Source organism: Pelodiscus sinensis, chromosome 18 (genome assembly GCF_052426305.1).
Source record: "Pelodiscus sinensis isolate ZL-2025 chromosome 18, ASM5242630v1, whole genome shotgun sequence".
NCBI classification, from domain to species: Eukaryota; Metazoa; Chordata; order Testudines; family Trionychidae; genus Pelodiscus; species Pelodiscus sinensis.
In genome coordinates, this window is record NC_143069.1 from 33,993,867 (window position 1) to 34,009,485 (window position 15,619).

At 62.4% G+C, this 15,619-nt stretch overlaps 1 protein-coding gene across 1 annotated transcript; it reads right to left on the bottom strand.

Moving 5' to 3' along the window:
* Window positions 1-1,007: 1,007 nt before the first annotated feature.
* Window positions 1,008-13,622, bottom strand: TBC1D25 (TBC1 domain family member 25). The gene is made up of 6 exons (XM_075918603.2): window positions 13,390-13,622; window positions 11,688-11,797; window positions 11,003-11,157; window positions 8,938-9,062; window positions 8,427-8,615; window positions 1,008-7,415 (listed from the first exon to the last, which is right to left on the bottom strand). Exons 1-6 carry the CDS (start codon window positions 13,459-13,461, stop codon window positions 6,015-6,017), a joined length of 2,052 nt encoding a protein of 683 aa, XP_075774718.2. The 5' UTR covers window positions 13,462-13,622; the 3' UTR covers window positions 1,008-6,014.
* Window positions 13,623-15,619: the final 1,997 nt, after the last annotated feature.

Here is a 15,619-nt window from a genome sequence, read left to right on the forward strand (position 1 = left end):
GGGGCGCTTGGAGCAGGACTCCGGGGTGGGAGAGCCGGGCCCTGTGGTTCCTCCTCCAGGACCGTGCCTCAGTTTACCCAAGCCGGATTTCCTCGAGTTATTGTGCCCCTCCGCCCCCGGCACATTCATTCTCCAGCTTTAAGAACCGCCGCGATCTCACGGGAGAACTGGGAGGGGGGGGGGGGGATAGAAATGGAGAGAGCCGGTCCAGGCAGGACCCTGGGAGCCCCTGGTCTGAGCTTCCGTGGGGCCCAGGCCTCAGGGCTGCCCTGGGGGAGGGGGGAAGGCGCAGGGAAATTCAGGACACATGGTTTAAAGAAAACCTCCAAGGCTTTGCCAAGGGCCCGGCCGAACACTAGGCCCGAGAGCCAGGCAGATAAAGGCCTTTGGAAGCAGGTCTGGGCCAAGGCTGCATGGAGATACTAGCAGGGGTGGAGGGGGCCGGTGTGGAGCTGATAACCAGCTCTCGGGAAATGGGTGATGGAAGCAATTTCCCCGACCCCCAGGTCCAACCAAGCAGGCACTGAGCAGCAGCTCTGGGATGGAGCTGGACGGGTCTTGACTCAATGCAAGAGAGAAGGGGGGGCGGGGGGGATCATCCCTCAGGTCACTGCAGTACAGGGAACATGACACACGCAGCCACAGTTCTGTGTGCATCCATAGCAAGGCAGTGCTGACACAGACACAACCTGCCCCCCCCCCAAACCACCCAGACAACCCCCAGCCTCAAAGATGGAACGCCGGAGTCCTGGCTCCCAGCCTCCCCTGCTCGAGCCACTAGACCCAACTGCCCTCCCAGAGCTAGGAGAGTTCACAGGGAGGAAAGGATGCTGGCCACAGTCCTCTCCAGCTTCGGGGGGGGGGGCTAGTGGTTAGAGCAGGGGGCGCTGGGAGCTAGGAGGCCTGGGTTCTCTCCCCAACTCAGGGAGCGGGACAGTGGTTGTAGCAGGCACCAGTTCTATTTCATTCCTTCCCCCCTGCCCATGAACAAACCCAGCCACCACCAGTCACTTCCTCCTCCTTTTATTTCCACTTTCACGCCCGTGGCACATCACCCCAAAGGACTGAGCCGGACACGGTTGGCCCAGGAACATTCTGGGGTCTCCAACTGTACAATCGCCCCGTTCCACACGGGGGTAGGACAGCCGCACTTAGCCAGAGGCCAGAAAGCCAGGGCCCTCCCCGCCCTGGCCCCAACCAGTTTGCCAGCCCAACGCTGAGACGCAGCTGTCTGGATTTCTGTCCGGGCACGCGGGCGTGAAAGGTGATGCCTTGATCCACCTAAGGCAGCGCTGGGAACTGGCTGCGTTCAGTTCTTGGCTGCTGCTCTGATCTTCCTCCCAGAAGCCACTGCAACGTGGAACCCGTGAGCCAGGAGAAGTCGCCCGCTCGATTTGTGGCGCAACAGCTGCTTTGCTTCAGCGATCTTGAGAGGGCCTCCTCCCCCCCGCCACGGGGACCCCAGCTGGCTATTTTCAGCACCACCCGTGTGAGTTTCACCTTCGCCTCACCACCTTTGTCCTGTTTAAACAGCCCGGCTGGGTAAATAATCTTAAAAGCACAGGAGGTTTGCTCAAATAAATAAAACAGCATAAAATAAGAAAAGGCTCAAGAAAAAAAAAAACATTCACAACTCAGCACCGCTGGGTTCTGTTCACCGCTGGCATCTCATCTGCCAAGCCCCTTCCCTTAGCAAGAGATCAAACAGGCCGATGGAGCGGAGCAGCAGAGCAGGGGTCTGGAAGGGGGCCCTGTTCACAAAGCCAGGAAAGGGAAAGACGCAGCGCTATTCTAGCACAGCAGGGCTAAGCGGGCAGTAAACATGGCTGGAATGTCTGGAAATGTCACTAAAACACTGGGGGTCGACCCGGTTCTAAGTCGATCCGCTTGCTGGGAGGAGGGGGGGCTGCCATCCCCCTGCAGCTGATGACAGCGGAAACTTCCCACCTCTTCTCTGAGCGCCCACGGCAAAAGAAGCCGAGATCCGATTTCCCAGCGCAGGGGCTGCTTTAACGTTTAAACAGGGAGAGCCCCGAGGATTTTTCACCCCCAAAAACCCAACAAGGGTTCTCTGGCTCAATTTTTAAAATCTGGATTTTTGCCCGAGGAGTTTTGCCAGCTCAGCTGGCAAAGGAGTGAAATTAACAAGGAGCTGTTGACCCAGAGAGACACCACCTCGCGGAAATTGAATCCATTCAAAAGGCCTTTGGGTTTACCCGTCCCGGGGGGTTGGCCAGCTCAAATGGCAGGGCAGAGCACACACTGTGCTCCTCCTGTTGACTTTGGTGGAGCTGAGCATTTACAGCCGCTGTGGTTCCTATGGCATTGTAAACACAGGGTGCTTTCAAACCCAACACAACTGCCCTTTCTGCGACTGGAGGCAGGCAGGAGAAGCCAATCCACAAGCAGGAACAAGATCTGGGAGGAAGTTGGGACCCAGAGATTAAAAGCCAAAAGGAGACTAGGAAAATGCCCGAGCTGGAGGCCTAAACAAGCTAAATATAGCCTAGGTGTTGGAATGTGTGTCCTGCACCAGGTTTGGGGAGATAAAGCATCAGACCCCAGCTGCCTCAATAAAGTGTCTTTCAGGCACTTGGTAAACCGCCCCTGCCACGCCCGAGAATCCCCCAGCATGGGCTGTCTCAGGAACGGCTTCGCAGTGCTCCCCCAAGCCCCATGGTCTAGACTGGAAAGCAGCCCAGGGAGCTAAAAGAACCAGCTTTCAGGCCAAGCGCAGCTGGAGCTGGATTCAAAAGTTCCCACCCACGGTCCTGCGAGACTCAAAGAACCGATGGCCATGGAACCAATCAGACTCCTCCTGAGAGCGGCACACGGCACTGGGGGAACCCTGGCTCCTCCTCTGGCACCGAACGACACTTGGAGCCCTTCAGCGACACTGGCTCTTGAGCGAAGCACCTGAATTCCTTGGAGGATCTGGGCCTGAGACTGTAGCTACCTGCCCCTCCTGACCTCTTTGGCAAAATCCTCCCCCAGGAGCAGACCCCGCTCTGGGTGCAGCTGCTAAGAGGAATCCCCCGTCTGTGGGACCGAAGGCAGCTCAGACCCCGCTCCGCTTCCAACCAAGCCGAGCCGTTTCCTCGTTTCTGCACCTCTGCCTCAGGCACAGAGCCCAGCCTGGACTGACCACATGCAAGAGGAGGCCCCAGGCCCTCAGGGTGTCGCGCTCCCAGAGGAACACGGGTTTTCTCCCTGCCCCGTTCCGATTAGGTGGCACCGCTGGCAGGTTAGCAGGCAAGTCAGATAGCCATTTGCGATCCCTACAAGGGGTCTGCACCCTTTCAACGCTGAGCAAGGAGCGGGAGGGGAGGAGAACGTGGAAGAGCCTGATGGATCCTGTCAAGTCTTGCCTGCGTTTGCAGGAAGCGGATCCCGAGGGCTCGGCTGAGGGCCTGGTTTCCGACTAGGTTTGGAGCAGACGCGCCCTGTTTCTTGGCAGCGAGTGGAAGATGCTAACCTTGGCAGCAAGCACGGAGGTGTTTTAAGGACGCAAGCGTCCGCTGGATTCCAGTCTAGCCCCCCACCTGCCTCCTCCAACTCCCGTCTGTTCACAGGAAGCGGCACAAACAACCGGGGCCGGCAGCTCCGTTTCCTCACGCTGGGCATGCTGCGGCTCTGATCTGCTCCCAAAGAAGCAGGGCAGGACTCAGTGTTTGTTCAGGGCTGCACTGTTGTGGGGGCTGACCGGGGGTGGGGGGGCGGGAAGGGCTGCCGAGAGCCATCGCTACCGGCCCCATGGGCTAGTGAGCCTGCCACCCGCCAGGGGTCAGTGCGTCGGACTCCCCCGAGATGGGCTGGAGGGGGCTGCTCTGCTGGACAAGGGAGTCAGGCACCTTCCCGGCATTGGCAAGGCAGGGGAGCAAACAGATGGGGAGGCAGATGCCCCTAGATGTGAGGGGCGAGGCCCTGGGAACCTGTCCCCTGCCAGGAAGATACGGAACCGACTGTAAGAGATGGCCAATGTGCCCCCCAGGTCAGAGCCCCACTTGCTCCCTTCCCTGGCTCCTTGCGGGGCCGAGGGGAGGGAGACACGCCCGCCCGCAGAGCAGGGAGGAATGTGGCATTTGAAAGCTGCTGCCCGGGGCGGGAACATGCCTGCAGGGATGAAATGTTACAGACTCCCGGGGGGGCCCTCAAGGGGCCGCGTCAGGGTCTCAGGAGGGTGAGCAGCCCAGACCGGCACGGGCTGCTCCCGTGTGCAAGCAGAGAGCTCGGCGACCAGTCCGAGCGGAGGGACACGCTGCCGCACGACTGCGTCAGTTACAGCCAGGCCAGCTAAGGGGGCGGGGGTGAAACTCACTAGCTGACAGGATGGGCCAGGCCCCTGAGTCTGATTAAATCGGCTGCCCCAGACTTCACGGACCAGGGTACCCAGCTGTGGGGCAGCCGACACGGGGGCTAGTCCAGCAGCCCAGAAAAGAGTCACCGTCTGCCAGGGACGGGTGGCCACAACGCCGCGTCCTGGGGAATTTGTCTCCCGGCCTCGCGGGCTTTGGAGGAGCAGGGGATGGGTGGGCCTCCGAGATCGGACCCCTCTGTGATGCGCCAATCCCTCTGGAAATGGGGCTACGTACGACAGCTGGGGTCCAGCCGGTCCCTCGCCCACCCCGGGGGCTTCCCAACCCAGAGCTTTGCAGGGCCAGGCTCTTCCCATCCCGGCTGGGGCGTTCTCACTGACCTCTAGCAGCCAGCTTGCTTCCCTGCAGGGAGCCGAGCAGGCAGGCCCTTCCTCTTTCAGAGCTTTGTTTTTCAATAGGACCTACAGTAAATGCCCGTCTCAGCTACAGCGCAGCCAGCTCTCTGCTGGGCCTTCCTGAGACTCTAAAGCTGACGGCGGTGGCGCTGAGGGGTTCCCACCAGGCTTCCTCTCGTCCCAGATCCAGGCACTTTGTACGGGGGGTACATCTGGAGCTCTCTCCAGCCGGGCACCCCAACAGGCCAAGTCCCCAGTGCCGCGGGCAAGGCAGCGCGTCCGATCCCACCTCCCAGGCAAGCTCCCGTCTCAGCGGCGCCCGTCTCAGTGGCGCCAGGCTGGCGCCGCTGAGACTCCAGCCCTCCCGCCCCGCTGGCGTCTCTCAAGCGCCACGCCGGAGCCAGCCCGCCACAGGGACGCCAGCGCAGTGCAGAGAGGCGCCATTGGGGTTGGGTTGTGGTCCCTGGGCCCTGCCCCAGAGGTCAAGCCACAAGCGGGCAGGTCTGGCCTGGTAACAGGAGATCTCTGGCACACGAAAGGGGCAAACAGCCGAGATCACAAGTTCTTTGCTCCACTAAGATCTCGGATTCCCGTCCCTTTGCCTCGTGGGAGCCGGCATTTCATCTTCCTCCCAAGGCAGAATAAATCCCACCCGGTCTCTTCGCTGGAGGAGGCTTTATAGCCAGGCTGGGCAGCCAGCCAGGGTCTGGGTCGGTGTAAGGAGGCTCCAACGCAGCGCAAATGTCCCCTGCCGTCACGAGTCTTCGCGCTCGACGCAGCGTCTGAACTTGGGGGAGGGGATGCGGGAGGCACCATCAGAGGCCACGACGGCAGCGGGGGAAGGAAACCAAAAATCGGATCCGCTAATGCACATAAAAGAAAAAGGCACCGGAGCCCAAGTGGCCGAGCCTGGTTGGGTCTTGGAGGGATCTTCCAAGGGGATGGGTCTTCCAAAAAGACCACCCGAGTCAGGGGGAGCCCGCTGGGAAGGCTGGACCCTGGAAGGTCCAGGAAGGTTCTTCCAAGACCAGTAAATCCAAAGGGGGGGGGGGGAAGAGGATTGAAGAGGGAGAGATTCCAGCTGGTCTCGGATGGATCTGTCAAGGAGGAAGGGCCGGTCCTGGTTGGTTTATAAAGACTGTTCTAGGTAGCTCATTAGATCTGCGGAGGAGGAATCACGGTCGGTCCATGAAGGTGCATCCAAAGAGATCATTAGATCCGGGGGAAACAGAGCACGGAGTCCGTCCTGCTAGCCCCGCCAGGGTCCCAAGGAAAACACGGGAACGGGCAGCGGCGGGAGGCGTCACGAGACGGCCGGGGACTCTGCAGCCGCCTCGTCCCCCTCCTCCGAGTCCCAGACCTCGGACTGCAGGTAGTCAGCAAAGAGGGCTTTGGCCCGGTGCAGGATCTTGGCCAGATTGTGCCGGCGCACCAGGCGGTCGAAGTGCATGGCCAGCTCGTTGTAGTCCATGTTGTTCTTCATGATGTGGTCCCGGTGCTCCAGCAGGAGGGCCAGGCACAGGAAAAGCATGAAGGGGTTGCCTTTGCCGAACTCCTGCGGCGGAGGCAAGCTCACGGCGGCGGGAGCCGGGCGCGGGCTGCCGGGCGTGGCCCCCGCCAAATCGCCCGTCTCCTCTGGCAGGCTCTCGCTCTTCTCACCGGCGGGGAGAGGCGCGCGGGAGGGGGGGGCGTCGCGGGAGGGCGCGGGCGGGCTCAGGGGCCGGAGGGCCGGTGCGGAGAAAGACTTGGTCATGGCTGGGAACTGGAGCAGCAGGTCCTGCTCGCTGCCGAAGTTGTCCTCTTCCTCCATGGAGCGCTGGGATTTCAGCGAGAGCTCGTCCTCGGAGCTGTCTTCCCGCGCGCTGTAGTACTTGAATTCTCCAAAGCTGGATTGCTTCAGCAAGGTCTTCTGCTCCAGGCCTGGCCGGGCTCCAGGCTCCTCTGAGACGGGATGGGCCCCGGGCTCCTCCAGGCAGGGCCGGTCCCCAGCTGCCTCGAAGCTACAGGTGGGCCGCAGCATGTGGCGCTGGCGGACCGGCTGGCCGCCCTCCCCGGGCCTGACCGGCGGCCCCACCAGCTCTACTTCCTTCTCCGGAGGGTCCGGCGGCAGGGAGCTCCAGGTCACCTCCAGCATCCGCAAGGCGTCCTCAAAAGCAAACTCCCGCTTCAGCTCCAGCAGCAGCCAGCGGTAGCAGAAGAAGAAGTCGTCGGCGCCCCGGGAGAGGAGGTAGGCGAAGAACTCAGGGTCGGAGCGCTGCAGGAGGAGCCGGAGGTGGGAGAACTTGAGGGACATCACCTCGCCATCCACCTGGAAGTTGCCCTCCAGGCGCTTCATGATGCCGCAGAAGCAGATGAAGGCGTGGGCCTCGTTGTCCATGACGGCCAGGATGGGCGAGGCGATGTCGCTCATGCCCTGGCAGTAGGAGATCTGCGGGTGAGTCACGGCGTAGGTGGTCAGCAGGTCGTGGAGGGCGAGCAGGTGCGGGTTGTCCTCCGAGCCGGCGTAGTAGGGGTGGGTCCGGTCCGTGCGCAGAACGTCCTTGAGGACATTGCTGCGGATGAAGTCCAGGTCTTCCGGGCTGGCCCGCTCTGCCCACTGGCCCTTCAGCTGGTCGTACTCCCTCGTCTTGCGCTTCATGTAGTTCATGCGCTCCTGGCCCGTCAGCCCGTCCGGGTAGACATTCAGCAGGTAGCGCCACACCACCTGAGGGCAGAGAGCCGTCAGCCCCGGGGGACCCCCCACCACCGGCCCGGCACACGGCAGCCCCCACCCAGCCAGCCAACTGCCCGGCAGCCCGTTTCACCCGCCCCCCACGAGGCACGCAATAGTGGAGCCGCTTAACCGATACGCCGAGGCTTCTAGCTCAATGCGATCGACTAGACCAGCCCTTCTCAACCTTTTTTAACCCTTTAAAAACCAATTCGAAGTACCCCCAGTACCTCCAGGTTTTGGACACACCCCATTTTTTTTCTCCCAGTGCAACACATTTGTTTAAACAACTTTGCCGTAGCTGGGTGGGCGATGACATTTTTGGGTGTAAAAAGGACAAAAATACAAAAGCGCCGTCAAACGTCAAACTCTAATTCCGGTTTCCCCACGTCAGGTGTGTTGACGTCCCCCCCAGACTGCTGTCGAGTGCCCGGAGGGGACTGGAACCCCTGGTTGGGAAACACTGGACCACGTGCATCCCCCGCCCCTGCCCAGTCAGTCAGCCAGCAGGGCTCAGTGCCGGCTCGCACTGGGTCCGGGACCCTCCCCACCTCGGCGCTGCATTTCAAGTGTATTAGGAGCCAGGCAGCTTGGCTCTGTTCCCGTTCGCGATGGGTCCGGGAGCTCAGACCCCCCGCTGGGCAGGGGCTGCTGCCTCCCGCACTGATACAGAGGCAGCAATGCAGAGGGGCAGGTTGGTTTTTAAGCTGGCTCCCCTTGCGGGCCAGCTCCCGCCCAGCACCCTGGGGCGCGGTCTCTGATCCAGCGGCAGAGCGGAGTGGCAGGGGACTCCCCGGGGGTGGGCCCGGAGCGCACTGACTGCCGGCCCCACCCCCGGGACTGCAGACTAGTCGACTAAGCGCTACGAATTCACGAGGTTACCCGACTATTCAATGAGCCGACATCTCCCATCCCTGCGTTCCACCAGGGTGACCCGCCCCCTCCTCGGCCCATCCCCACGCTACTCCCAGAGCTGGGGAGGGAATCCCGGAGCCCCAGACTCACTTTGCGCAGCGAGGGCTCCACCCCGCCGTGGTAGATGCGCAGCCGCAGCTCCTCCGGCCGGGTCAGCTGCCCCTCGTGGTTCAGGTAGGTGTGGAACTCGGTGTCACTCAGCGGCGGCTTGAAGGGCTTCGCGTCCTCCCCGTAGGACCAGCTCAGGGCCTGCTGGACCTTCGACAGCGTCCGGCCCACCTGGGCAGGGAGACGGGGTTGCGGACCGAGGCCAGCTCAGGGCAAGACGCCGGGGGCAGGATCCCCCCCCAGAACAATGGGGGAGGGGCAGGCGTAGGAGGGAGGTCAAGGGAGGAGATGCTCCTAGCACCGGGCGACTCAGCTGTGACCAGCTGCCAGGAACAGCATGCAGGAGAGTGGGAGGCAGGACCCCTGCGTCCTCCGGCGGCATGAGGGGAGTGGGGCCTAGTGGGCAGAGCGGAGGGGCTGGGAGCCGGGACTTCCCAAGCCTGTCCCACCCCCGGAGCTCAGCATGCCGCCTAGCCGAGCCGCCCCGGCCCACCTGGGAGATGATGGACTGGGTGAAAGGCAGCGCGGCCGCCGCCAGGGACCGCTTCTCCACCAGGAGCAGGTCGGTGCTGATCACGTCTTTGGGGCTGATGATGTCCCAGTCCTCCAGCAGCGGGCCTGAGAGAGCAGCACAGGCCAGTCAGCCGGCTCGTGTGCAGGGGTCTCAACTCGCGGCCCATGGGCAGTCCCACAGTCCGGGCCCCGTGGCCCCGGGGAGGAGTGTCCGTACGCTTCCATCAAGCCCCGCCCTCCTCCTACCGCATGCCTCCCAGCCTGCCCAAGGCCACGGGGGCAGGACAGCTCCGCACACACCTCAGCAGGCAGAGGGACAGACTGGGAACAGCGCGGAGCTAGCTGCTGGCAGCAGGGCCCCCAGGGCATTTGAAATTGCCCAGGGGCAGCCGGCCGGGCTGGAGGATATACGGGGGGTGGAGGGGGGAGGCCTGCAGGTGGGGCTGGACGATGCATGGCAGGGGAGGGTGGAGACACATGCAGGGACCTCCCACCCCCACAGAGCCACTGCCACAGGGGGGTGTCCACTGGCCCAACAGGGGCATTTGAGGACTGGCTCTAAGGAAATTGAATGTGAGACCCCTGGTCTAGTGGGTTAGACCAGAAAGGGGAGGGGGGAGTCTGGGAGCCAGGACTCCTGGGTTCCCTCCATGGCTTCAGGAAGGGAGCCGATTGGGTGACAAAACGGCAAATGAAGTGTAATGCCGATAAAGGTAAAGTGATGCCCACTGGAAAACCCAATCTACACGTACAACAGGATGGGGACTAACTTGGCTACAACTACTCAAGAGAGGGATCTTGGAGTCATTGTGGAGAGGTCTCTGAAAACATCCCCTCCGTGTGCAGCGGCAGAGAACAAAGCAAACCGAATGGTAGGAATCGTTACAAAAGGGATCGAGAATAAGGCAGAAAATATCTTCTCGCCTCTCTATAAAACCACGGGACGCCCACAGCTCGAATCCTGCGTTCAGGTGTGGTCCCCTCATCTCAGAAAAGATTTATTGGCATTGGACAAGGTTCAGAAAAGGGAACGGGCCCCATAGGAAGAGAGATTAAAAAGACGGGGACTTTTCAGCTTAGAAAAGAAGACTGAGGGGGAAATGAGAGAGGTCTATAAAATCATGACTGGGGGGGAAAACGTGAATAAGGAAAAGTTATTTACTTATTCCCACAATATAAAAACTAGGGGTCACCAAATGACATGAACAGGCAGCAGGTTTAAAACAAACAAACGGAAGTTTTTCTTCACTCAGCGCACAGCCAACCTGTGGAACTCCTCGCCAGAGGATGTGGTGAAGGCTAGAACTGTAACAGGGTTAAGATGGATTCATGGAGGTTAGGCCCATCAATGGCTATTAGCCAGGCTGGACAGGAATGGTGTCCCTGGCCTCTGTCTGGGAATGGGTGACAGGGGAGGGATCACGAGGGGATTCCCTGTTGTGTTCTCTCTCTCTCTCTCGGGGGCACCTGGCGCTGGCCACTGCCGGCCGACAGGACACTGGGCCGGATGGACCTTCGGTCTGACCCCGTCTGGCCGTTCTTACGCTACGTCTACACGGGCATGATCTTGCGCAAAAACTCTTTAGCAGAAGAGTTTTTGCGTTAAAGTAGTTGTGCAAGCGAGCGTCTACACTGGCATGTGCTTTTGCGCAAGAGCATCCGTGCCAGTGTAGACGCTCTCTTGCGCAGGAAAGCTCTGATGGCCATTTTAGCCATTGGGCTTTCTTGCACAAGAAATTCATGTTGCCGTCTACACTGGCCTCTTGCGCAAGAACAGTTGCGCAAAAGGGCTTATTCCTGAGCGGGAGCATCATAGTTCTGGCACAAGAAGCCCTGATTTCATACAGCAGGACATCAGTTTACTTGCGCAAGAACACACGGCCAGTGTAGACACAGCCTCAGAGTCTCAGGGGTTAGAACAGGGGCATTGGAAACCAGGGTTCCTGGGTTCTCTCCCACCTCTGGGAGGGGTGTGGAGCCTAGTGGTTAGAGCAGGGGGCTGTGAGACAGGGCTCCGGGTCCCTAGCCCGGCCACACTGACTCACTGTCTTCTGAAGGCTTGATGTCTACGAGGAGCTGCAGGTAGGGCTTGGAGGCGCTGGCGAAGGCTGTGGCCAGGTCCCAGTCCGACAGCAGCGACAGGTACGTTTCCTGGCCCTGCTTCTCCTGGCCCAGGTAGCTGATCCCAAAGTTCTTCTTCCTGGGTAGCGGGGGAGGGACCTGCTCCAGCGCACACAGGACAGCAGCCCCCCATCCTCAGTGTGCCCCCCCAGCCTCTCTCGGGGTCCCGTCCGCCTCCCTCCCCTCAGCCAGGCAGAGCCTCTGAGGATCTCCCACTGGCTGAAAGGACCTTCGAGGTCCTCCACTGGCCATACAGAACCCACAATGGCTCTTTGGGGTCTTAAGGCCTCCCTGCGGGTCCCCCCAGCTACTCTCTAGGGCTCCTTCACCGGCCATTCCAGCCCCCTGCCTCCCCTCCAGTCTTGGGTCCCCCACTAGCTCTTCAGTGAGCTCATCTGTCCCCTCAGCCCCCTCTTTGTCCCCTGGCTCCCAACTGCATCACAGTCAGGCGCCAATTCCCAGCCACGCCCAGAACTAGCATTAGAGACAGCAGTGAGGAGGGGACCCAGGAGTCCGGACACCTCCCCCCCCGGCTGTAAGCACTACAGCTCCCCCCACTCTCCCCCCCAGAGTGGGGCGCGGGATCCTGGTGGCTGCAGCAGGACTCACCCGTTGAGGTCGAAGGCGCGGATGAGGATGTGCTGCAGCACGTCCAGCGAGGTGATCTGGGGATCGACGGCGAAGGTGCGGAACTCAGGCTGCAGGAACCCCTCACGCTTCTAGGGGGACAGGACTGGCGTGAGGGCTCTCGGGGGGGACAAGCCCCATCCCCCCCACCCTGGGGCTGAAGGGGAGCTGGCCCCCCCTACAGGCAAAAGGCCCCGGCTGCTCAGATTTCCTCTGTATTTCTAATAGAGCTCTCCTTGAGCGAGGGCAATTTTGCTGCACATTTTCATGAAAAAACCCTCTCTCCTTCCTGGCAGCCGGAGGGCTGAGCAGCTGGGTGGGTCTCCCCGCATCCTGGGCATACGGCTCTCCTGGCCACCCCCGGGGAAGAATGCGGGAGTGGTGGGGGTGAGAGGCCCACATCCGATAATGCAGGAGGGGAAAGGGGCAAAGGCTCGTGTCCCCCCTCTTCTGGCTCTCAGGCTGTCAGTGAGGACACGGAGGGTTTGTCTGGGCAGCAGGAGTCGGAGGTAGAGGACAAGGGGGATTCTCTGCCCGGCTCTGGGAGCAGATTGGGGAATAACGGGGGAGGGGGCAGGATCCTGGACGCCTGGGTTCTCTGCCTGGCTCTGGGACAGGAACGGGGGAGCCCCCCTGGTGTGGGGGGGACCCGGGACCCAGTTGTGCAGGGTCAGCGGGAGGAAGAGGGGGCCAGGGGGCTCCACTTGGGCTCCCTTCTGACTGCAGGATCCTGCCTCCCCTGCCCCCCAGTGGGGACCCCCCTTTGCCCCGCCCCCAGCCCGTGACCCCTCCCCAGTGGGGACCCCCCTTTGCCCCGCCCCCAGCCCGTGACCCCACCCCAGTGGGGACCCCCCTTTGCCCCGCCCCCAGCCCGTGACCCCTCCCCAATGGGGACCCCCCTTTGCCCCGCCCCCAGCCCGTGACCCCACCCCAATGGGGACCCCCCCCCGTTTGCCCCGCCCCCAGCCCGTGACCCCTCCCCAATGGGACCCCCCTTTGCCCCGCCCCCAGCCCGTGACCCCGCCCCAATGGGGACCCCCCTTGCCCCGCCCCCAGCCCGTGACCCCTCCCCAATGGGGACCCCCCCCCCGTTTGCCCCGCCCCCAGCCCGTGACCCCTCCCCAATGGGGACCCCCCTTTGCCCCGCCCCCAGCCCGTGACCCCGCCCCAATGGGGACCCCCTTTGCCCCGCCCCCAGCCCGTGACCCCGCCCCAATGGGGACCCCCCTTTGCCCCGCCCCCAGCCCGTGACCCCGCCCCAATGGGGACCCCCCTTTGCCCCGCCCCCAGCCCGTGACCCCGCCCCAATGGGGACCCCCCTTTGCCCCGCCCCCAGCCCGTGACCCCGCCCCAATGGGGACCCCCCTTTGCCCCGCCCCCAGCCCGTGACCCCGCCCCAATGGGGACCCCCCTTTGCCCCGCCCCCAGCCCGTGACCCCGCCCCAATGGGGACCCCCCTTTGCCCCGCCCCCAGCCCGTGACCCCGCCCCAATGGGGACCCCCCTTTGCCCCGCCCCCAGCCCGTGACCCCGCCCCAATGGGGACCCCCCTTTGCCCCGCCCCCAGCCCGTGACCCCGCCCCAATGGGGACCCCCCTTTGCCCCGCCCCCAGCCCGTGACCCCGCCCCAATGGGGACCCCCCTTTGCCCCGCCCCCAGCCCGTGACCCCGCCCTGACCTCTCACCTTGACCCGCACCCGCACCACCTCCCGCTCCTCCTCCTCCTCCTCCCGCGCCCCGCCCCCCGCCGCCGCCATCGCGGCCCCCGGCCGGCTCCACGGGGGGGAGGGGCGGAGAGGGGAGGAGCCTCGCGCCGGACGGGACCGTTACGGCCCCGCCCCCTGCAGAGAGGGGTGGAGGGAGCCTCGCGCCACGGCGGGTAGAAGCCGGCTCGCGCCGGGCGCTGCAGATCAGCTGGGGAGGGGGGAGCCCCACGTGACCTCCCCCCCTCCCTCGGCTCTACTTCCGCTTCCGGCGCGGAGGCCTCGTGTCGGGCACTAGTGACGTCATCGGACCCCTCCAAGAAGCCGCCGGGAGCGGTCGAGGCCCTCCCCGGATCACATCCGGGGGTCAACAGGAAGTCGTCCCCATTACGCGTCACCAAGGCAACTGCTGCCCCGGCGCGGTCCTCGCTGGGGGGAAACAACATCCGGGTCAACCGGAAGTGGGCCCAGGAGTCGCGTGTGTCGGGTCAGTGGGGCGGGGCGGCTGCCTGGGGGAGCGGCACAGCGGGCCTAGCCGGGGAGGTTGGGCCCGGGCCCGAGGTGCTGTGGGACCCCGGAGCAGCTGGGCCAGAGCCTCTGGGCCCTCCCGGTGCCCCGGAGCGAGCCAGCCCCGCCCGGCCAGAGCCCCGCCGCTCGCGCACAGCCGGGCAGAGCTCGCCGGGAGAAACCGGCCGCAGGCTCCGGCTCGAAGGCGTTGAGGCGCCTGCAGGGAAAAGGGGACGCTTGGGGGGGGGGCAGGCCCACGGGGGGGGGGCTGTTTAAAAGCCGAGGCAGCCCCGACACCGCGCCCGTTGGCTCCTTCAGAGCGACAGTTGCCACCGGGCGTCCCCTGCTCCGCACAGTAAATCTCTGACCTCTGCTCCCCTCCCTGCCGCTTCACGAGCAGGGCCCCGTGGCCCCTCAGGAGGGCAGGTCGAGCCCCACCACGGCCCAGGCCTCAGCTGGGTCCCTCCCAGCAAACGCTGCCTGGAAAAACAAGGAGTCCTGTGGCACCTCACAGACTTACTAGGGTAGAAGCTTCTGAGGTTAAAAACCACTTCAGATGAACTGGGGTGGAAATGGCAGAAGCCGGGGTAGATACAAAAGGGAGCAGTTGCTTGTGTGACGAAGCTAATCAAGTTAGGGTCGAAGTGGATCTAACAAATGTACATATGGATCCTGAGATGTCTCAGGAGTCCGATACTGAAAATGAAAATCTGCCTGCAGACATTTGGGGTGGGGATGTGAATGTCCAGATAGGGAAAATTGCCTTTGTAGTGTGTTAGCCAATTGAGAACCTTATTCAATCCGAAGTTGATAGTGTGGAATTTGCAAATGAACATCAGTTCAGCTGTCTCCCTTTATAATCGGTTTTTAAATTATTTTGTAGAAGGGGGGCTGCTTTCAATCCATGACTGAATGCCCAGAGAGGTTAACGTGTTCCCCTACAGGTTTATGTGTGCTACTTTTCCTAAGGTCTGATGTGTCCATTTATCCTTTGGCATAAGATTGGGTGTTTCCCTTCTGGGGGGTGCCAGCTCCCATCTGATCCCAGGCAAAGGAATAGCTGGCTCAGGGAGGCAGGGAATGGAGTACAGGCTCTTTCCCTTTCAGGTGTGCTCCCAGGGCAGGGGACTGAAATGTGGGGCTTTCTCCTCTAGGGGGCACCAGCTGCCAGCCCTAGAGCAGTGAGCTGGCTGGCTCAAGGGAGAGAGAACAGGACACAGGTCAACAAGGTGCACAGTGCACTGCTTGTTAAAGAAAAGAGTATTCCTAGGGATCCCTTTGCAATTTGCCCCTCTCGGAGACAGCCCCAAGCTCTTTTATCCCTGGGCATCGGTTTATCATAGGCTCTCCCTCTCCGCTCTCAGGCCTGGAAGCCCAGGAGGGACCCTGGTTGTCATTCAGTGCAACTTCAGAGGGCCTAGGAAGACCAGAGGTGGTTGGACAATGGCTTTAGCAGGGAGGGTGATGGGTTTACAAGACACAGCTGAGCAGAGGTACCTGCCCCTGTCCCATCCCTTCCAGAATCGCATCCCCTCCCCCCAATCCAAATGAGACAACCAATGCAGAAAGGCGTATCACCTACCTAGGCCCCACTGGCCAGGTGCAAAGTTCCCCTGCCTGGATTGAGAAGCCCACACTGGCACTGCAGCTGCTTTACAGACTCTTCCCCCCCGGAACAAAGCCATGAGTCCACCAGCTCAGCATG